At 36.7% G+C, this 21,876-nt stretch overlaps 1 protein-coding gene across 2 annotated transcripts; it reads left to right on the top strand.

Annotated features, from left to right (window-relative positions):
* The first annotated feature begins 5,046 nt into the window (after positions 1 to 5,046).
* LOC107832409 (uncharacterized) lies at positions 5,047 to 21,781 on the top strand. Of its 2 annotated transcripts, XM_075238023.1 has the most exons (18): positions 5,047 to 5,323; positions 6,179 to 6,352; positions 8,395 to 8,576; positions 14,004 to 14,109; positions 14,239 to 14,315; positions 14,772 to 14,859; positions 15,313 to 15,502; positions 16,067 to 16,193; positions 16,573 to 16,653; positions 17,450 to 17,551; positions 17,649 to 17,744; positions 17,927 to 18,001; positions 18,659 to 18,778; positions 19,590 to 19,718; positions 19,900 to 19,977; positions 21,051 to 21,137; positions 21,307 to 21,393; positions 21,502 to 21,781. In XM_075238023.1, the coding sequence occupies exons 1-18, from the start codon at positions 5,269 to 5,271 to the stop codon at positions 21,550 to 21,552; spliced, it is 1,905 nt and encodes a 634-aa protein (XP_075094124.1). In that variant the 5' UTR covers positions 5,047 to 5,268; the 3' UTR covers positions 21,553 to 21,781. The 2 variants fall into 2 exon arrangements, with proteins under 2 accessions (XP_075094124.1, XP_075094125.1); XM_075238024.1 differs by lacking the exon at positions 19,590 to 19,718 and having other exon boundaries at positions 5,049 to 5,323.
* Positions 21,782 to 21,876: the final 95 nt, after the last annotated feature.

Here is a 21,876-nt window from a genome sequence, read left to right as displayed (position 1 = left end):
TTGGTTGGAAATGGAGGGTGCTTACCACTAGAGCAACCCACTCTTGTCAATATCTTGTTAAGACATTAACTGAAAAAGTTATGTAAGGCCTTGTAGTATTAGCAAGATACATTAGTGCACCAATTGCACTAAGATATGGTACTTCGGGACCAAGAATCTCTTCGTTCTTTTTTTTGAGGTTGGAACGAGTTCTTATTCACATCAAGTGATCGAACAATCATCGGAGTACTTAATGGATGTGCTCCATCCATGTAAAACCATTTCAATACCTTTTCTATGTAGGCAAATTGATGAACAAAAGTCCCGTTTGCCAAATGTTCAATTTGCAAACCAAGACATAAATTTATCTTTCCGAGATCTTTTATCTCGAATTACTTCTTTTAATAATCAATTGCCTTTTGGAGTTCTGTAGGAGTACCAATAAGGTTTATGTCATCAACATATACAACAAGTACAACAAATTCCGATGTTGTTTTCTTTATAAAAACATATGGACAAATGGTATCATTTATATAACCTTCCTTTAATAAATATTTATTAAGGCGGTTATACCACATTCTTCCTGATTGCTTTAGACCATACAAAGATCTTTGCAATTTAATTGAAAACACTTCCCGGGACTTCAAATTATGTGCGTCAGGCATTTTAAATCCCTCGAAAATTTTCATGTATATCTCATTATCAAGTGAGTCGTAAAGGTAGGCTGTTACCACATCTATTAAATACATGTCAAGCTTTTCATGGACAACAAAACTAATGAGATAATGAAATATTATAGCATCCATAACAGGAGAGTACATCTCTTCATAATCGATATCGGGCCTTTGTGAAAATCCTTGTGCAACCAGGTGTTCCTTATATCTTTGTACCTCATTTTTACCATTCCTTTTACGTACAAAAAACTATTTATAGCCAACAGGCTTAACACCATTTGATGTTTGGACTACAAACTCAAAAACTTCACGTTTCGCAAGTGAAGTTAATTATGCCTGGATAACATCTTTCCATTTTGGCCAATCATTTCTCTGTCTACATTCATCAATAGATTTTGGTTCAAGATCCTCATCTTGGTGCATTATTTTAACAACGACATTATAAGCAAAAATGTTATCGTTAACAATATTATTTCGGTTCCATCATTTTCCCGTTAAGACATAATTTATTGAGATCTTTCCATTCTCATCATTTTCTGGTACCTGAACCTCCCTTGAGGTTTTATCATTTGTTATGTCTCCGTGCTCTTCTTGATCCACTACCTCCGTATTATGATCACTTTGATCATTTGCTCATTTTCTTTTTCGAGGATATTTATCCTTAGAATCGATTGGTCTACCACGTTTCAAGTGTGGTTTAAACTTATTTGCTTTAATTGATTGTCCTACCGGGATATCAACTCGAATTAGAGCATTAGCAGCTGAAATATGTGACTTAATCACCCTTGGTAGGTCAGTAAATGCATCTGGCAGTTGATTTGCAATATTTTGCAAATGAATTATCTTTTGAACCTCTTGTTCACATTGATTTGTTCGAGGATCTAAATGAGATAGTGATAATACATTTCAATCTATCTCTTTTCTCATCTACTTATTTTCTTCCCCTAATGTTGGGTATACTGATTCATCAAAATGACAATCAGAAAATCTTGTAGTAAATAAATCTCCAGTCATATGCTCCAGATATTTTATAATATAAGGAGATTCATACCCAACATATATCCACAACCTTCTTTAGGGACCCATCTTTGTGCGTTGTGGTAGAGCAATTGGAACATATACCGCACATCCAAAGATTCTAAGATGGAAAATATTTGGCTCCTAACCAAAAGCCAATTGCAATGGGGAGACTTTATGATAACTTGTGGGCCTTATCCGCACAAATACTGCTGTATGCAAAATAACATGCCCCCATACTGAAATGGGGAGTTTTGTTCTCATAAGCATTGGTCTAGCAACTAATTGGAGGCATTTGATCAATGATTCTGCTAGACCATTTTGTGTATGAACATGAGCAATCAGATGCTCAATTGTTATCCCAGTTGATATACAATAATCAGTAAATGCCTGAGATGTAAACTCACCGGCATTATTAAGACGAATTGTCTTAATTGTATAATCTGAAAATTGTGCTCTTAGCTTTAGTATTTGAGCCAACAATCTCGCAAATGCCATATTGCGAGTTGATAATAAGCACACATGTGACCATCTTGTAGATGCATCTACCAAAATCATATAATATCTAAATAGTCTACATGGAGGGTGAATGGGCCCACATATATTACCCTGTATACGTTTCAAAAATGTAGGGGGTTCCATCCTAACTTTAATAGTTGATGGTCTAATAATTAATTTGCCTTGAGAACATGCAACACAAGATAATTCCTTAAATTGAAGAATATTTTGGTTTTTCATTGAATGTCCATGTGGATTCTCAATTATTTTATGCATCATAGTAGAACCAGAATGACCCAACCGATCATGCCAAATAATAAAATTATCTTGATTAGTAAACTTTTCATTTACTATGGCATGCGTTTCAATCCTGCTAATACTTGTGTAATATAAGCCGGAGGAAAGAGCAGGTAATATTTCAAGCACATATTTCTTACCCGACTTTATTATAGTAATATAAAGATATTCAATATTTTTATTATTTGTAGTCTCAATGCAATATCCATTTTGGCGAATATCTTTGAAACTTAGTAAGTTTCTTTGAGACTTACTACAATATAATGCTTCATTAATAACCAAATTTGTTCCTCCGGATAGTAATAAATTTGCTCTCCCTGAGCCTTCAATTAATCTTGTACTGCCAAATATTATATTAACATTAGCTTCTTTCATCACCAAATAAGAGAAATATATTGTATCTCTTAAAATAGTATGTGTTGTAGCACTATCCAAAAGACATATATCATCTTTATTGATCTTGGATCTAATTGAATACTAGGGATTTTTCATATTCTTTATAAATAAACAAAAAGTACATCATAAGAAATACGAAAGATTATAAATAAAAAAAATATTAGAAATTACACGAGAAATATAGAAACTAGCATATATAATGCCTTAGGAAAGTACACTTAAGAAGAACAAACTACATAAAGACATAATATGAAAATAACAACTTTTCTTAAAGCTTTATTCCCAGTAAGATAATCAACTCCTCAGTCAATATCCTCAAAGAAGTCTCTAGCTTCTAAATGAGTAATATTTGCAAGGCCTCCAAAATCATCATCTTTATATGCAAGATTTGCCTCAGCATCATCATATTTGTTTGAGGAGACTGCTTTATCATCATCATTTTGAAAAGTCAAGTGTGCCTCCACATTGTTATCTTTTCTTTTATTGGATGCTTGATAAAGTTTGACAAAATAGTCAGGTGTACGACAAACACGTGTTCAATGACCTTTCATACCATACCTGTGGTAAATATTAACTCTACCTTTCAAAGAATTATTTTGAGGATCCTTATTGTTCTCTTGTTTATTTCCGCCATGATGACGCTAATTATTTCGTCCCCTTCCATGCCCTTGTCCACATCCACGATTATGGCCACGACCACGACCACGATAATAATTTTGTCTTCTTTCAGACTTTTGAGTAGCTGCTACCATATTCACTTCGAAAAATGGTGCAGATCTAGTGGGACGAGCTTCATGATTTTTTATTAAAAGGGTATTATGTTGCTCAGCCACCAGGAGGTATGAGATTAATTCAAAATATTTCTTTATACTCTTTTCACGGTATTGTTGCTGCAATACCATATTTGATGCATGAAAAGTAGAAAGAGTCTTTTCCAGTAAATCCTCATCATTCACAATTTTCCCACATAATTTAAGTTGGGAAGTTATCCTGAATACATCAGAATTATATTCACTTACAGTTTTAAAATCTTGTAACCGTAAGTGAATCCATTCATATCGAGCTCTTGGCAATATCGTTGCCTTAAGATGGTCATATCGTTCCTTCAAACTGCTCCATAATTCAAATGGATCCTTTAGGGTTAAGCATTCGGTAATTTAACCCTTCATCGAGATGATGACGAAGGAAAATCATAGCCATTGCTTTATCCTGGCCTGATATTTCATTTCTTTGTATAATAGTATTTTAAGAGCTTTTGCAGCAAGGTGAATTTCAGCATCAAGGACCCATGATAAATAATTTTTTTCGGAAATGTCAAGTGCCACAAATTCAAGTTTTGATAAATCCGACATAATGAAAACTATCATAAAAAAATATATAAATTAAAAGCAATTTGGATAATTATGAAACAAGAAAAAAAAATAATAAGTCATGTAATATGGAATTCATATTTATATAAACAGAATTCACCAAAGTTTTTAATCAATAAAATTAACCAAAAATTTCTGTGGCAAATTCTTAATTGAATTAAGAGAAAAATAAACAAAAATGGAGGTAAACGCTCAACTGTAATTATGGCAAAGTCTTGTTATGAAATGATTTAATATACGTATTCTATATTTTCTTATAATATCTTAATAACAATTTTATAATGATCTTACAATCTAAATTAACTGGTATATGTGCAGATTAGCAATCAATCTTGGGAAAAAAGAAAATTCTCTAGACGTAATAACAATAATATGACAACTTTAAAAGAAACATACCAGAAAGTAGAGTGGTGGTAGCTAGTGTGTGCCGGATCAGACTTGAGTAGAAGCTAATTTGTGCTAATAACGTATTATAAATGTTACTCAAAGTAACAATATAGAACAAAGAAAAACAAGCTAAGAGATATAGAGAGAAAGAGAGTAAAAGATTCTTATTTCTTTTTCTATTGTGTTTATTTTTCTATCTATTACAAGGCCTTTATATAGGCATAAAAAGTGAAGAAAATATGTCATTGGATATGTCATTAAATATAGAAAATATGTGAATATGTAGATATATAACATAATTTGATATTTCTTATAACAATTTCTAAATATTTATCGTATTAAATTTATTTTTATAGTGATTTGGATAAAAGTTTTAAATTGTTGTACTGTTAAGAAGGCCGGCAAAAGACAAAGTGTTCATCTTCATCACAACAGCCGGCCAAGTAAAAGTCAAAATTATATATATTTTTTATAGAATATCGAATAAAAAATAGCACCAGCGTTCCATCGAAAAAGATGAGCTACTACTTGTCTTAAATGTGATTTGACGTAAATCTGAAATTGAACGGACTAAACTTGTCGTCTCACATTTCCGTCTTCTCTTCTCTGTTCACACTGACCAGTTGATCAAGCAATAGACGTCGAGAAGTATGGAGCTCAAGCCAGGCCTATCAGCTTTGGTCACCGGCGGTGCCTCCGGAATTGGTATTTATGTATTTTTTAACTTCAATTCGTCATAACTCTTTTGTATATCTGCTAATTTACTTTGTATTACAGTATTGCTACTCTTTTTAGCTTGGAACTAAGTATACACGATAAGTGGCAACTGGCTAGGTAAAATATCATTCACAGATGCACTAAATACAGAAGGAACCACTTCATTGGCGTGTTAATTTAATGATTTGAGATACCTATATAGGGTAGAAGTGTCACGCTATCGGTGTGTATTACTTGGATTCTATTTCAAATAATGATTCGTATTACTTGGAACTCAATGTTAAACTGTGGTAAATGTAAATCGAGCTCGTTTCAATGGGTTGGATAGGTGTGTAACACCGTCTAGGAGCATTTGCACTTGGTCTACTATTGTACGATCATTGGTTTAATCAACTTTTTTATATATATATATATATATTTAATCAACTTTGTATCAATCCTGAAATTTATATATATATGTGTGTGTGTGTGTGTGATTTGTGAATATGTATGAATGAACTAGTGAACATGGTGGTTAATTGCTCATCTAGTACTTAGATGATTAATCAAGCAATTGAAATTAAATTATCAAAATGGATGCTCTAGATTATTAGCTCCCGTTATGGTTTTATTCAGTTTCACAAGCTCTAGTTTAATAGGAATGTCAATTTTGGGTTTTCTGAATCTCATAAGCACATTTTTTTTTGTTTTATGCTTGCTTATAGAGCTCCTTTAAGTGTAACATCATTAGGCAGCTAAATGTTCCTTTCTATGATGGGTGGAGAAAGTGCCATTTTAAGTTTATATCAGCTGTGAAGCAAGAATTTAAATGCTAATATGTTTTCTGTATGCTAATACGTGCAGGTAGAGCACTTAGCTTGGCTCTTGCCCAGAAGGGAGTTTTTGTTACAATTGTTGATTTCTCAGAAGAGAAAGGCAAAGAAGTTGCAGCCCTTGCTGAGAAAGAGTGCGCCAAATTCCATTCTGGACTGGAATTTCCACTTGTTATGTTCATCAGATGTGATGTCACTAATGCAGGCATGTGGCATGTTTATGTCTTTTGAGTCAAAATGAATCTTAAAGGTCGGAATGAGAAGTGACAAAATCATTCAGAATATTCCTTTAGTTTGAGTTTCCCCTTGTTTTTTCACTTTGAAATGTTGTACATGCACCGGCATGGTTACGACTGGACTCTGCAAGCATTCTACCTTCTACCTTCCACCTTCCTGATGGTACAGCAACATGTGTATTTAGCTGTGGACTGTGGTATACTAAAGTTGTACATGTTATGGACATATGGCTATGAAGTCCCCTGACTTCTCGTGCTGCAGTTTGTGTCTATGCATGTTTGAAAACAAAACTTCTGTGTAGCTTGGGTCATTTGGCCAAGTTATTGAAGCTTCTTTTCATTATCTAACATATTCATATATAAATGCTCGTGTAAATAAAATGTGATCGCTGTATTGTTTTAAGAATTTAACATCCCAGTTTTGGGGGAGGGGATGTGTCGGAAGGCATTCTCAAATCTCAAGAGGGTCAAGCCTCTAGGTTGTTTAAATAGGTTGCAGTTTTTCTTTCTGCATTTCGTAGGGCCCCTTGTCTTTGGAACTATCTTGCGGAGTGTTTTTATTCGTAGGTTCCTCTACTTACTTGTTAAGACCATTAGAATGCACTTACATGTCAGTATGTGGAAAACGAGTTAATTTGCATTTTGTCAGAGGGGAAAGGGAAGGATCATACCGAGATAGGAGAGTGGGAAGAGAGAAACCGTAGAGTCTCAATGCTTGTAAACTTTATCGAGTCGGATGGTATTATCAATAGTTAGTGCATATCTCTATATTTCATCAATTAGTATCAATTGGATCTTGCAACTGTGGTGCATTCTTGTCAATTTTGAGTACCAGTAACAAAGCAACAACAAATGTTTGTTGAGTTATGCGCGTAAATTTGAGCTAGAGATGCAATAGATTGATACCTGCTACAGTAACCTTTTAAAAAATGTGCAACTGGATCGTGGAATCCAAGTTTTCCCATAGGTTTTAGTTCAGCTCTGTCTATCCATATCGTTGATACATTCTTTGAGAAGCTTGGAAATGCCTATGCATATATGTCACACCTGGCCATAGCTTCTGGAGGCATCTGCTTGAGTGAGTACTATTTCTAATTGGACAAGGAGTTTGAAAAGACAAGTCTTTACGCCTTGCTTGTGTAATGAAGACCTATAAAACCATGACGGCACATCTTAGAGCTGCCTAATTTCATGGGTTTCAGTACAAGAAATTGTCGTACAAGTTAGTGAATACAATATATTACACTGATGTTTGGGTTCTGAGAGAAAGGAATTTCAGGGTCAGATCACATCTAGAAGTTTTACACCATAATAGCGTCCATGAACCTCCCTGATTTTGAAACATCCCATCTGTAATATAAGCTAACCTCTGATGGTCAGGGCTGAGGATTGCTTTTCTTGAAACATTTGAGCTGGCGTAAGATGCTGTCCTTCTTTTACCCATAAAACCAAGAAGATGTTATCCTTATTTTTTGAAGGGGTGCAGTACCGTTGATAATACCAAGATTTAGAACAGGTTCTAGAAAAGAGGCGGCTATGGTTGTTTCAGTTCCCTTTATATTTTGATGCGTTCAAGTGACGGCTTACCATCATTATGTGCCTTAAAAGAAAGGAATGCTAAGTTTCAGGATCACAAATTTAATCAAGAGTCTCAAGACTCAAAAGAAAGCCTTTAGAATTAGAATCCTCCCATTTATTTGATTCGTGAACTGATTTTCTTGCTTCTATGTGCTTGTTTGTGTTTTCTTGTGGAAGTCTATTGATGCATAATCTTTATCATGTATGTTTTCTGCAAAATGGAGCGACATGGTCAGTGAGGATTCATATAGCCGCCGCCAACTTGTTTGGGATTAAGGTGTCGTCGTTGTTTGTTTTAAGTCTTTTGCAAAGTAAACACACACACAAACATTATATGTGGAATTCATTTGATGCATATTTTTAATCACGTGAGTCTTCCGCAAAATAAAAACTATCTCTACAATAAGTAATAGTGTCTTCAACATGTGCGCAGGAGAACTAAAAGCTGCTTTCGAGAAGCATTTTGTAACATATGGAGGGCTAGATATCTGTATTAACAGTGCAGGCATTGGCGATATTATTCCATTCCGTAATGATCGAACTGATGGGTCTAAAAGCTGGAGACACACAGTTAATGTGAACCTCGTCGGAGTTATAGATAGCACTCGTCTTGCGGTAAATTCAACTCACTGTTTTATGGTTGCTCAAGTTGATGGATATCAATGTTCACCAAGCCACAGCTGTTAAGAAGCTTCATTAGAACCAAGAAAAATTTCTTCATTTATCAATATTCTTCTGCATATCTAAACTTGTGGAGCTACATAGACGGTTGTACTCTCAAAACTTTATAAGGCTGATATTCTTACTTGTGCTAGACTAAAATTTTCTCTCTGTTAGGTGTTTGCATAGATTTGCTATCGGTATTCAAGCTATGGAATAATTTAGCTAGTCTGGATAGTTAACATTTGTTAAATACTGTTGCATTAACCTCCATATGCACTGTTTTAGATGTGACAATATGACGATTAAAGGTGAAAAAAGAGGATAAGGTAGGCCTAATATTTATCCCAAAAGACATGACCTTTCAGAATCAATGCGAACTTAACTAAGAACAGAACATGCTGGAAGTAAAGGATCTATACAGGTGATACCAGCTAGTTAAGGTTTAGTTGTTGCTGTTACATTCACACAAGGCCAATGTTTGTCAGGAATACTTTTATTCTGGCTAGTGACTTGTATGTCTGTGTAGGGATAAGTTTGAGATTTAGAGAAGCTCTAACTTTAGGTAATCCCTGATTTGCCATAAAACACACATTATTTAGCAGCGGGATTGAACCATAGAAGAGCATAATTGATGTAGATGATTCATATAGTCGGTTCCTATTAATTTGGGATTAAGCATTAGTGAGATTGGTTGTTTGATTTGACTATTGCATAGATGTCGTACGGTTACCTTAGTGGAGGAATATAGAACTAGATCTTACAATTCTCTCTTACACTATATATCTTGATCCTCCATTTGACATGCCTAATTCAAATGCTGAAGACACAGTACGAGTGTGATTCCTTCAATGTACAATATCCTTGTCATATACATATTAGCATAATTGTACCTGATGCCCAGACTTTTGGCCATGCGATATGCTCTTTAGTTGTTGTTAAGTAGTTAGTCATGTATAGTGTCCCGCATCGGGAAGTAGATACCTATTATTATGTAATCACTGTATATAAATAGGGGTTGTACAACACTTTAGATAATTAATAAGATTTTTCTCTCGTGCATTCTCACATGGTATCAGAGCATCGGTGAGAAGAGATCGTTGTGCGTCATTCCAGCGACATCCGGGAAGAAAGAACTCAATCACCATGCGATTTTCTGGTGACCTAAGTGACTATTTGCGTCAAAGTCACTAATTATCAGTGTTGTGGGAAATCCAGCACCACCAAAAGTTTCCCAAGAGAGAGGCGGCCGAACCCCAAAAAGATTCTCCTGAAAAAGCCTACTCACGCGCCCCCACGCGCCGGCGCGTGAGGATTGTTCCGGCCAGAATTTGAAAAAGTTTCTTTTGGACAGTGTCATCACCTTGCAATTCCGAGCCTACCCATCCAATTTAAACCAAATTCCGACCACTTTTTGATTTTTCTGGCGTGAACATTATAATGTCATTCGTATTAGAAGCCTTTGACTCACAATCCGTTGGATGCAATCATTGAATCCAATCCAGATGGTTTCTTACCGGATTATATTGAGTTCCTTCAATACAAAGCATGTAAACAGACATTTTCAGGGATAGCCTCCGTTGTTCAAACAGATACTAGCGTGACTTGTGTCTCCCAATCTTCAACCTCTGAGTCTTGGGTCATTGATTCAGGTGCATCTGATCATATTTCTGGTAACAAATCTCTTTTCACTACTATTTCATGTTCTCAATCTCTCCCAACAGTTACAATGGCCAACGGGTCTCAAACCACGGCAACTGGAATAGGTCAAGCACGTCCACTTCCTTCCTTATCTTTAGATTCAGTTCTTTATGTTCCCGATAGTCCTATTAATCTCATAGCCGTTAGTCGCTTAGCCAAATCACATAAATGCTCTGTTTTATTTCTTGATGACCTTGTTTTTATACAGGAGCGCAGTACAGGATGAATCATTGGTACCTGGCGTGAATCAGATGGACTTTATTACCTTATCCTTGCAAAATCACATGGACTCACATCTTGTCTTCCTTCAACAACTTGTCCTGTTACCGATTCACCAGATTTATTACATAAACGGTTGGGACATCCCAGTTTGTCAAAACTTCAGAAAATGGTACCTGGTTTATCTCACTTGTCCACTCTAGAGTGTGAGTCATGTCAGCTCGGTAAGCATACCCGCTCCCATTTCCCTCGGTGTCTTGATAATCGAGTAAAGTCACCTTTTACTTTAGTCCATTCAGATGTTTGGGGTCTTAGTCGGGTCAGTTCTACCTTGGGATTCCGCTACTTTGTCAGTTTCATTGATGATTATTCCAGGTGCACTTTGATATTTTTGATGAAAAATCGATCTGAGTTATTTTCTATTTTCCAGACCCTCAACACTGAAATTCAAAATCAATTAGGGGTTTCTATCCGCACATTTCGTAGTGATAATGCCCTAGAGTATTTGTCTTCCCTATTTCAGCAGTTTATGAACTCTCATGTGATTATTCATCAAACATCTTGTCCGTACACATCTCAACAACATGAGATAGCTGAAAGAAAGAATAGACATCTTATTGAAACTGCTCGTACCCTACTCATACAATCTCATGTCCCGTCGCGTTTTTGGGGGATGCAGTTCTTACATCTTGCTATCTTATTAATCGTAAGTCATCTTCATCTATCCAGAATCAAGTTCCATTCTCTGTCCTGTTTTCCCACTTACCTTTGTTCTCTCTTCTACCCGTGTCTTTGGAAGCACGTGTTTTGTTCATAACCTTATTCCAGAAAAAGATAAGTTAGCTCCTCGTGCTATTAAGTGCGTATTTCTGGGTTACTCGAGAACGCAAAAGGGGTATCGATGCTATTCTCCTTACCTCCAGCGGTACCTTATGTCCGCTGATGTTACCTTCTTTGAAACCCTATCATAATTCACAGGTCCAGGTAATCATTTAGATATTTCTAAGGTGCTACCAGTTTCATCTTTTGGAGATTCAGTCACTATCTCCCATTCATCTTCCTCTACAACTCCAGCTCCACCACCTACAGCTCCAGTTGCAGCTCCACTACTTATAGCTCTAGTTCCACCACTTAGTCTAGTTCAACCTTCTGCAGCTCCACCACTCTTGACTTATCATCGTCGCCCACGTCCAGCATCAAGTCCAGGTGATTCACGTCATGTATTAGATTCTGCACCTACTGCGGACTTGTCTCTTCTTAGTCAACCGATTGCACTCCGCAAAGGTGTACGATCCACACTTAATCCTAATCCGCATTATGTCGGTTTAAGTTATCATCGTCTGTCATCACCTCATTATGCTTTTATATCATCTTTGTCCACAGTTTCTATCCCTAAGTCTACAGGTGAGGCACTATCTCATCCAGGATGGCGACAAGCTATGATTGACGAGATGCCTGCTGTACATGCGAGTGGGAGCTTGTTCCTCTTCCTTCAGGTAAGTCTTCTGTTGGTTGTCGTTGGGTTTATGCAGTCAAAGTCGGTCCGGATGACCAGGTTGATCGGCTTAAGGCTCGTCTTGTTGCAAAAGGATATACTCAGATTTTTGGGCTTGATTATAGTGATACTTTCTCTCCCGTGGCTAAAGTAGCATCTGTTCGTCTCTTTTTGTCCATGGCTGCTGTACGTCATTGGCCTCTTTATCAGTTAGACATTAAGAATGCTTTTCTCCACGGTGATCTTGAGGAAGAAGTTTATATGGAGCAACCACCTGGTTTTGTTGCTCAGGGGGAGTTTAATGGTTGTGTGTGCAGATTGCGCAGGTCACTATATGGTTTGAAACAGTCCCCTCGAGCTTGGTTTGGTAAGTTCAGCACAATTATTCAGGAGTTCGGCATGACTCGTAGTGAGGCTGATCACTCTGTGTTTTATCGGCATTCTGCTCCTAATCTGTGTATTTATCTAGTGGTTTATGTTGATGATATTGTTATTACTGGTAATGATCAGGATGATATTACTAATCTGAAGCAGCATCTTTTTTAGCACTTCCAGACTAAGGATCTGGGTGGATTGAAGTATTTTCTAGGTATTAAGGTCGCTCAGTCTAGCTCAGGTATTGTTATTTCACAGCGGAATTATGCCTTAGACATTTTTGAGGAGACTGGAATGATGGGCTGCAGACCTGTTAACACCCCTATGGATCCGAATATTAAGCTTTTGCCTAGACAGGGAGCCTCTTAGAGATCTTACGAGATATAGAATGTTGGTTGGCAAATTGAATTACCTCACAATGACTAGACCTGATATTTCTTTTCCGGTGAGTGTTGTAAGTCAGTTTATGGATTCTCCCTGTGATAGTCACTGGGATGCAGTTGTTCGCATTGTTCGGTATATAAAGTCAGCTCTAGGCAAAGGATTACTATTCGAGGATCGAGGCCATGAGCAGATTGTTGGGTACACAGATGCTGATTGGGCAGGATTACCTTCTGATAGACGTTCTACGTCTGGATATTGTGTTCTAGTAGGAGGTAAATTGGTCTCTTGGAAGAGCAAGAAACAGAATGTAGTTGTTCGATCTAGCGCCGAAGCCGAATATCGGGCCATGGCTATGGCAACGTGTGAGCTAGTTTGGATCAAGCGGTTGCTCAAGGAGTTGAAGTTCGGAGAAATCAGCAAGATGGAACTGGTGTGTGATAATCAAGTTGCTTTTCATACTGCGTCAAATCCGGTGTTTCATGAGAGGACTAAACACATTGAGATCGACTGACAAAGACACTTTGTCAGAGAAAAGATACTCTCAGGAGATATTGTTACAAAGTTTGTGAAGTCGATTGATCAACTAGCAGATATTTTCACTAAGTCTCTTACTGGTTCTCGTATTAGTTACATCTCGGTACATATGATTTATATGCACCGACTTGAGAGGGAGTGTTAAGTAGTTAGTCATGTATAGTGTCCCACATCGGGAAGTAGATACCTATTATTATGTAATCACTGTATATAAATATGACATTGTACAACACTTTAGATAATTAATAAGATTTTTCTCCCGTGCATTCTCACCGTTGTGATAGAATGTTTTTATTTTGCTTGCGCCTGAAAGCTCTTAACTCCGCATCCTCATCGGCAAAAACTCCATTTACAGTCTCTAGTGATATTACTTCATAATCAGCCTCTTAAATTCGGATGTGTCATATATACAGCTTACTTTGTTGGTGTAAAGTTACATATTATCTTCTTACTTCTATTTGTAGATTTTAGTCTCCTTGGGGTGCGGCCCTTCCCCAGACCCTGCATGAACGGGGATGCTTTCCGGGCTACCCCTTAGTTTATGATGAAATGCATTAGCTATTTAGATCACCTTTTATTTGCATTCCAAGTTTGCTTTATACTGTTCTCTATATTATTGTAACTTTGTTGCTCATTCATTCATGGTCAGATAATCACAAATACATATTATGCAGATTCAAACCATGCAAGCTGCCCAAAAGCCAGGTGTAATCGTAAATTTAGGCTCTGCTTCGGGACTCTATCCAATGTATATAGGCCCTATTTATTCTGCCTCCAAAGGTTAGATGTTTTGTGCTAATCCATCCATTTCTATTTTCTTCTCTTATTTTCTGATGGTCCAGTACATGAAGTACATATCTATATCTTTTTGCAAACCTTTGGGTATAATGAGAGCATATTTTGTTGTAGGTGGTGTTGTCATGTTTACAAGATCACTTGCTCCTTTTAAGCGCCAAGGAATCCGCATCAATGTGCTCTGCCCTGAGGTAATCTGATCTTTCATATAAGGTTGACAGGAAGAAAGTGACTCTTTCTCCCCCCTCAGAGATTTTAATCAGTCTCAAATATGGCCCATTTCTGCTATCTGTTACCCCTGTTTTATCACTGCCATTTGGATGGCCTAAAAGCTTTAGTATCAGCATCTCTCAAGCCACTGTTTTGCTCAGAGGCGGATGGAGCCTAATATACTAGGTTCAACTGAAACCCAGCAGTTTTGAATCAGACCAAATATATATATATATATACATATAGTGGCTCATAATTTAAGCTTCATATTTGAGTGACATTAGGAATAGCTCCAGTTGTAAACATGATATTGTTGATACTAAGAAAATATTTACCTTTCTTAAAAATGATATTGTTGATGCTAAGAAGAGCACATAATATGATCAGTTATTTGTTAAACTTAGACAAGACTTTACTATTTTACTTGTCATACGCAGTTTGTCCAAACTGACTTGGCAACAAAGGTTAGTTCTCCACATATTGATCAACTTGGAGGATATCTGCCTATGGAACTTGTGGTGAAAGGTACTTCAATTATTTGCCTCAGAATTATGTTTTAGCACAATACCAACTGCTGCGTTTATTTGGCCATGTTTATGATTTGGACTAGTAAGCTGCATTTTAATGAGATGGCATAGAATAAGTTTATGCTATCGTATCTTCTATCTGGTGCTTATAGCAACATAGGATTGATGATATCCTTCTGGTTCTCCTTTATCTTCCTGTGATATGCTAATCACGTGTTCAAGATAGCTAATTATCCTACCTGATACGTTCTCAGCCAATCCAATTCGTCAATAGACATTGTTGAAGTCTGCTATTTAGCATTTTCATCAGCAAATTTTATTTACTTTCAATAGCTTGGGAAAAGTACACAATCCAAGACAGCAATATATCCACAAGGGACAGATTTTCATTCAAAAACATAGAGCCTCAAAATGTAGTTTTCGTTGAGTCTGAAGTACCTACTTTTTTCAGGTGCTTTTGAACTAATCAGAGATGAGAGTAAAGCAGGGTCATGTCTGTGGATCACTAACAGAAGAGGCATGGAGTATTGGCCGACTCCTGCAGAAGAAGCAAAATACCTCCTCCCCTCTTCAAAAGCACTTAGAAAATCTTTGGTTACGGTTCCAATGGATCTTCAGATTCCTCAAAGCTTTGAAAAAGTGTATGTAATTGTGTGATTTACTTCTTTTACTTAGGAAAGAGCACATGTCGGATTGATTAATTCTCTTGTTGTGGACGTGAATTTCAAATGCACATGTTATCACGGTTCCATTTGACAATGTCTCCTGCAACAGAGGAAGCGAGAAGAAAAACAAAAAGAGAAAGATAAAGAGAATCCATAATTTAAGTCTTGGTCAAAGTAAAATTTATTCAAAAAGTCAACCCTAAGTCAAACCGGTCAAAAAGAGGCCCCATTTTCATTGTTCAACCTCAACAACAGCAATAACAATAACGTACGCAGTGAAATCCCACAAGTGGGGTCTGGAGAGGGTAGTGTGTACGCAGACCTTACCCTACCTTTGTTCAACCTCAACCTCTCTTTGAAATATGCCGTTGGTGACTGCCAATGCTGCTTGTTTACCCTTTCTTTATTTGCTTTAGTTACTTTTTTTTGTTACCATCTTAATTCTGCCCGGATACCTTTTCTAAAAGAAAATTATGTGGAGATTCTCCCCCATTATTTCTTATGACTTTTGACACTTTTTGGTTCTGATTTTTGTTCCAGAGTTGTTCACATGTTGAGTCACAACTTTCGTAGTGCTACAAGAATTGTGCGAACTGCATTGAGGTTGCCACTCAAACCAGATCATGTTCTATTAAAAGTCATCTATGCTGGTGTGAATGCTAGTGATGTGAGTTTTTCTTTTTTCTCCATTTCTGCAATAAAGAATCTCAGCTTTATTGACATCAGACTGAATAACTGAGTAGATCTGTGCTTTCTCTGCCCTCATGCAGTCTGTGCATGCTGGTATTTGTATGTTTTCGTCACTATAAAATACAACGACATCTCTATAAATCAAGAGAGAATTTTGTACCTTTTTTATTCCCCGTTGTTTGGCATATCATTTGTAATTAGCTGATCATATTAGGGTCTTCTGGGGCAATGCGTATGATGTACATGTCCGCCCCATTCTTCACTGACAGATGCATTTTGCATGCCCCTACTAATTCCCCCACCAAACATACATAGACATGGTTAAGTTCTTCACTGATGGAAGCATTTTGCAATAGGTCAACTTCAGCTCAGGGCGTTATTTCAGTGGAGATGGCAATGACATCGCCTCCCGCCTTCCGCTGGATTCTGGTTTTGAGGTACAAAAAGAACTTTCTATATTATTTGGGTTGGTTCTTTGAAATTACTTTTCTATAAGAGAAAAAAGAATATATATTATGTGTATGTGTATATATATGTGTACATATCTATGTGTGTGTGTGTCATATATGTGTACGTACATATAGAGAGAGTCGGAGAGAGGGAGAGAGATTTAGGAGAAACTAGCATAGGAAAACCATACAGCTTCTGTAATCTTCCATCTTTTTAATATTTTCTGCAAAAAATGATGATTTCAAAAATGTCATACTTAAAAATCACTGATCGGACTCCAGAGAGATGAGAGCGAAAGCCCTAACCACAACTACAACTACTGATGAGACATGGGTAGGGTTGTGCACTAATCAGTTAGCTCTTCTCAGTGCTTATTTTAGATCTAGACATGTTAGGGCTTTAATTTAGTTGGGGCTTATAGAACAGAATTGTTTATAATTTGGTCCACCTTCAGTTGCAAGTTTGGTAAACAATACGATACCAAGGCCTCTAGATGTGAGAAGCTCCTGTTAATATAATCTTTGGTCATGTTATGTTATTGCCACCCTCTTAGGTTTCATTTTGACCACGTGATGGTTAATTACAGTTTTATTCGCTTGTACTAGTCGTGATGCTGGAGGAATGAATTGGTTTCTGAATGTATTATGGAATATGTTTTGAAAGTCAGTTTTCTGTTTTGATCATAATTTTGTTACTTAAACTGGAGTATTACCTTGCTTTCCTCATTGTATCTTTTTAATTCCTGAATTTGCTTGCCTCAAATATAAGCCTCGTGTACTGCAGGCTGTGGGACTAATTGCTGCAATTGGTGATGCTGTTAGAAATTTGAAGATTGGAATGCCTGCTGCCATCATGACTTTTGGCGGTTATGCTGAATTTGTCATGGTAACTACTGCTTTACACATTTATTCTTGTCAGGTTTGAGTTGTCTAATCTTTCATTGTCCTTGGTGAGTTTTATGCAATTTGGCTTCTATATTCAGGTCCCTGCCAAACACATCCTTCCTGTAGCAAAACCAGATCCAGAAGTTCTTGCAATGCTTACCTCTGGACTCACTGCATCAATTGCTTTGGAAAAGGTTAGTATAAGCATTCTTTTATATTATTCCTTGAAGAATCTTTTTACCCGGTTTCTGTTGCTGCAGGGGAAGGAACATACAACATGTATACTATTTTATGACAGTTGGGGTTGATTTGTACATGTTTTAGACTTTTAGTTCATATTGCCTTTTGAATATTTTATTTACTGTTGAATCTGTAGGCTGCTCAAATGGAATCAGGAAAAGTTGTTTTGGTGACTGCTGCTGCAGGAGGGACGGGGCAATTTGCAGTGCAGGTATAGCTTAAAAGAAAAAGAAACCTGCAAGAGTAGTTAGGTTAAGACTGCTCATCTACTACATATTCAAGATAATAAAAGTGTCTACCAAGTAATAAGGCAAACAGATAAGTGGTTATAGACCTGTCATAAGATTTCTTTGATCCCATCTAATAATTTGCAGTGAATATCAGAAGTTATTGTGCAACTTTTTTGGGTTTCTGCCTTTTCCTTTTGAAAGGGGAAACTGCAGTGGAAGTTTACAGTAAATTATGTACAAGGAACTTACAAGAATTCGAGTAATTTTTTGTGCCATCTTGGTACCTTATTTATGAAACTTCCACCTTATCAAAAAAAAAAAAAAAAAATTACAAGAATTCGTAATTTTCAAAATGCTTCTTACATACTAGATTATTTTTACTAGTCGTTGTGCAGCTTTTCTTTTTACAGTCTTCCTTTCCTCATTTGAAGTGTTTTTCCATCTGGAAGTGTGTCTCTATAGGTGCATTCATGTCATATCTTCTCTTTCTGTATAGGCGAATTCATGTCATATCTTCTCCTTCTGTATAGGCGAATTCATGTCATATCTTCTCTTTCATTTTATATTGTAATAAACTATTCTTCTCGTTATCATGTTGATTAGCTAACTAACACATACTGAACTATTTGCTATGGAAGCTTGCAAAATTATCTGGAAACACGGTGGTTGCAACTTGTGGAGGCACTGAAAAGGCCAAGCTTCTTAAGGATTTGGGAGTTGATCGGGTCATTGACTACAAAGTAGAAAACATAAAAGCTGTTAAGTTTCTTAAACTCACTGGCTAACTATGTTCATATAACTTGTATGCTGCTGTCTTGGATAAGCATCATATTATTAGTTGTCATTCAAATGTTATTGCAATGCATTATGCATAGATACCTCAGAATGCTTTGTGGAAAAGCATGCTCTCGAGGGTAGTTCTTATAAATATCAAAATATTTACGGGGAAAGAGTTCCAAAATGGAGGTCTTTCGAGAACCTTTAGGTTTATAGAACCACTAATTTGCCTTAAAAGATAAATTATGTTGTAGCTGAGTGAAATGGACCTGAATAGAGCGAAATATATATAACAATTCGTGTAACCAACCCCAATTATTATGAGATTGAGGCGTGGTTGATTGATTGATCAATTAATGTTGTCATCCCACTGGTGCAAAGTGTTAAGTGTCCCATATTGGTAGATGGATGGGTTGTTTGTCTCCTTATATGGTCTGGGCCATCCTCATCTCATGAGCTAGCTTTTGGGGTTGAGTTAAGCTCAAGGTCCATCTCTTCACATAGTGTCAGAGTCAGGCCCATTCATGTTATTGTGTGTCCTAATGTTGGGCCTCCATATTAGGTTGACCATTTCCATGGAGATATATTAGCAGCAAAACATGAGTACCTCATGAGTATTAGCTTGGTTGTCTAATTCCAGAGTGGCTACTCTGTTTTTATGTTGCTTATGCTTCCTTTTTGTAACAAGTTCTTAGATGTTTGCTCTAGTCTGATTTTCTGGGTGACCATGATATATTAGTTTCAGCTGGAGCTACTTTTCTAACTAGTTCTGTATATATATGGCTGCACCAGGTCTTAAAGAAGGAGTTCCCTAAAGGTGTTGATATTGTCTATGAGTCCGTTGGTGGTGAGATGTTTGACATCTGCTTGAATGCATTGGCTGTCTATGGACGACTTGTTGTCATTGGAATGATTTCACAGGTTTAACTTCTCATGGGATGCATTGTCTTCTTCTTCTTTTGGTGGTTTTTATCTCGTATTTATCTATTTCTTACTGGCTGCTGTTGATGATCATCTTAGTAATACAACCTCTATCCATGTCTCATCACATCTATCCTGTTAGTTTGACTTTGAAAGCCAACTCAACAAGTTTTGATTTCAGTACCAAGGAGAACATGGGTGGAAACCTCGAAATTATCCTGGAATATGTGAAAAACTTCTAGCGAAAAGTCAAACAGTGGTATGTCCTGCTATCTCTTGTTTAAGTGATCCAATATCCTTATTACGTAGTACCATATCGTGAATGTGATTGATTGCAATTGCCAATTTTCATTCAACTTGTAGAACAACTAACATATGAGTTTAGAGCTTGCACCATTATTTTTCATACCTGATTGGGAAATACATAATAAACATCGCATAAATATGTATATTTGATCTCATCTGATATGGTGGGAAAGGGCAACAGCCTCATTGGAGAAGGAGGCTTGAAAAGTAGTTGTGGAGATTTAGATGGAAGAGGAAGGCCCGTGGAGGAACCTAAGAGAAAATGGCATGTGAGTCGTGTGTGGGGAAAGGCGGGAACTTCAGTTAGTTTTGAAATTACCGTAACTAATGAACTCAAAGGGAGGCTCTTGTATACAGCTGTGGATGTGTGGTGACTGATTGAAATTAGTTCATTGATAGAATGATAACAATTTGACCTCTTTGTTCGAATCCTAGTCCTCTCTTCAGGGACATTCTTCTTTTTAGGTTCCTTAGGGATTTCTTGTTGCAGATTCGAATAGGTCGATGGTCGAAACAGAAGATTGCTGGGTTTTGCATTTTTTAATTGATATGAAATGAGAAGTTTGTAGTAACTTTTGAGGGGGCTACGTATCCAAAAAAAGGTCCTGAGGAGTTCAACGCCCAATGACGAGCGAAAAACTAATGTTATTTTATTTGCATTTTTTATGATAATGGTGGAAGTAGCTTTCATGTCCCAACATATTTGGTGTTATAATGTATCTCCATAGAGAACTTTCTATATTGTTCAATGAGAACAGAGGTGTGCTGATCAGTATGTGACTCTTTGACTGCCTACTTGATTAATGTCACCAAAAGTGTCAGTAAATAATTTCCTTAATGTCCTAAGAGATTTGGATATATATTGTCGGAAACTCTTGTTTTGTGGTTTCTTGCTTGCAATCATCTTGTTTAATTTGCCTATTACTATTTGACAAAGCCATGCTTAGCTCTGTCTGGATGATAGGTTTTTCAAGTGCGTGGTATTGTATTATTTTGGCTTATTTGGTGGTTTGAGTTTGTTCTCAGGCTGGATTTTTCCTGGTACAATATGCTCACCTATGGCAAGAGCATTTGGATAGACTGGTTAATCTCTTCTCTTCTGGAAAGCTTAAGGTTGGTATATCTGCCGGAACAAATTTCTTACCTATATACTGCCATTGTTTGAAAAGTTGAGTTGGATTTGTATAAAAACTGATTTATTCTCTATGATTTTATGTAATACACTTCTAACAGTGGTTTGGTCAATAAGAGTAACAATTTGCTGTTTATTTGTGTTTTGAAGATTGCCATAGATCCCAAACAGTTTGTTGGCCTACATTCAGTTGCTGATGCTGTCGAGTACCTTCACTCTGGTAAAAGTGCGGGCAAGGTATGAGTGAAGGGTGTTTAGTTATTTTGATTGTGTCTTGTTTTCAATTTGTTTTGAGCATTTCAGTTGTTCTTATGATCAGTTTTTCTGATGTGAAAAAACATGTAGGTTGTTGTTTGCATTGCCCCGACATACGCTCAGCAACTTGCAAAACTTTAGGTACACAAGGAGACAACTATATCAGAGTCCAAAGATAATTCAAGATGCTATATAGTACATCTGAAATTATAAGGTAGCTTTGTTTGTTGTGTAAGGTGTTCTGTACAATGACAAACAAGAACTGTGATATTCGTTTTGTAAAAACAGCAACCGAACTTGTTTGCCACTTTTAAGGTTACAGCATATTGTTTCTACCTGTTAAATTTGAAAATGGATGAAAATTCAACAACTTGCCAGCTTTAAATTTTCAATCTTCCTTTTATGTTTAAATTTAAATGTCCCATTACACCCACTTTATTCATGCTTATCAATCTTTCCTATGCT

Source organism: Nicotiana tabacum, chromosome 19 (assembly GCF_000715075.1).
Source record: "Nicotiana tabacum cultivar K326 chromosome 19, ASM71507v2, whole genome shotgun sequence".
NCBI classification, from domain to species: domain Eukaryota; kingdom Viridiplantae; phylum Streptophyta; class Magnoliopsida; order Solanales; family Solanaceae; genus Nicotiana; species Nicotiana tabacum.
The sequence above is the reverse complement of the archived record's forward strand: the minus strand, read 5'-3'. Positions and strand labels throughout refer to the sequence as shown.

Coding starts and splice junctions, on each gene's coding strand:
- LOC107832409 (XM_075238023.1), top strand. CDS start 5,269: ATGGAGCTCAAGCCAGGCCTATCAGCTTTGGTCACCGGCGGTGCCTCC. Junction 14,316..14,771: donor TCAATGTGCTCTGCCCTGAG/GTAATCTGATCT, acceptor TGTCATACGCAG/TTTGTCCAAACTGACTTGGC. Junction 16,194..16,572: donor CTGGTGTGAATGCTAGTGAT/GTGAGTTTTTCT, acceptor ATTTTGCAATAG/GTCAACTTCAGCTCAGGGCG.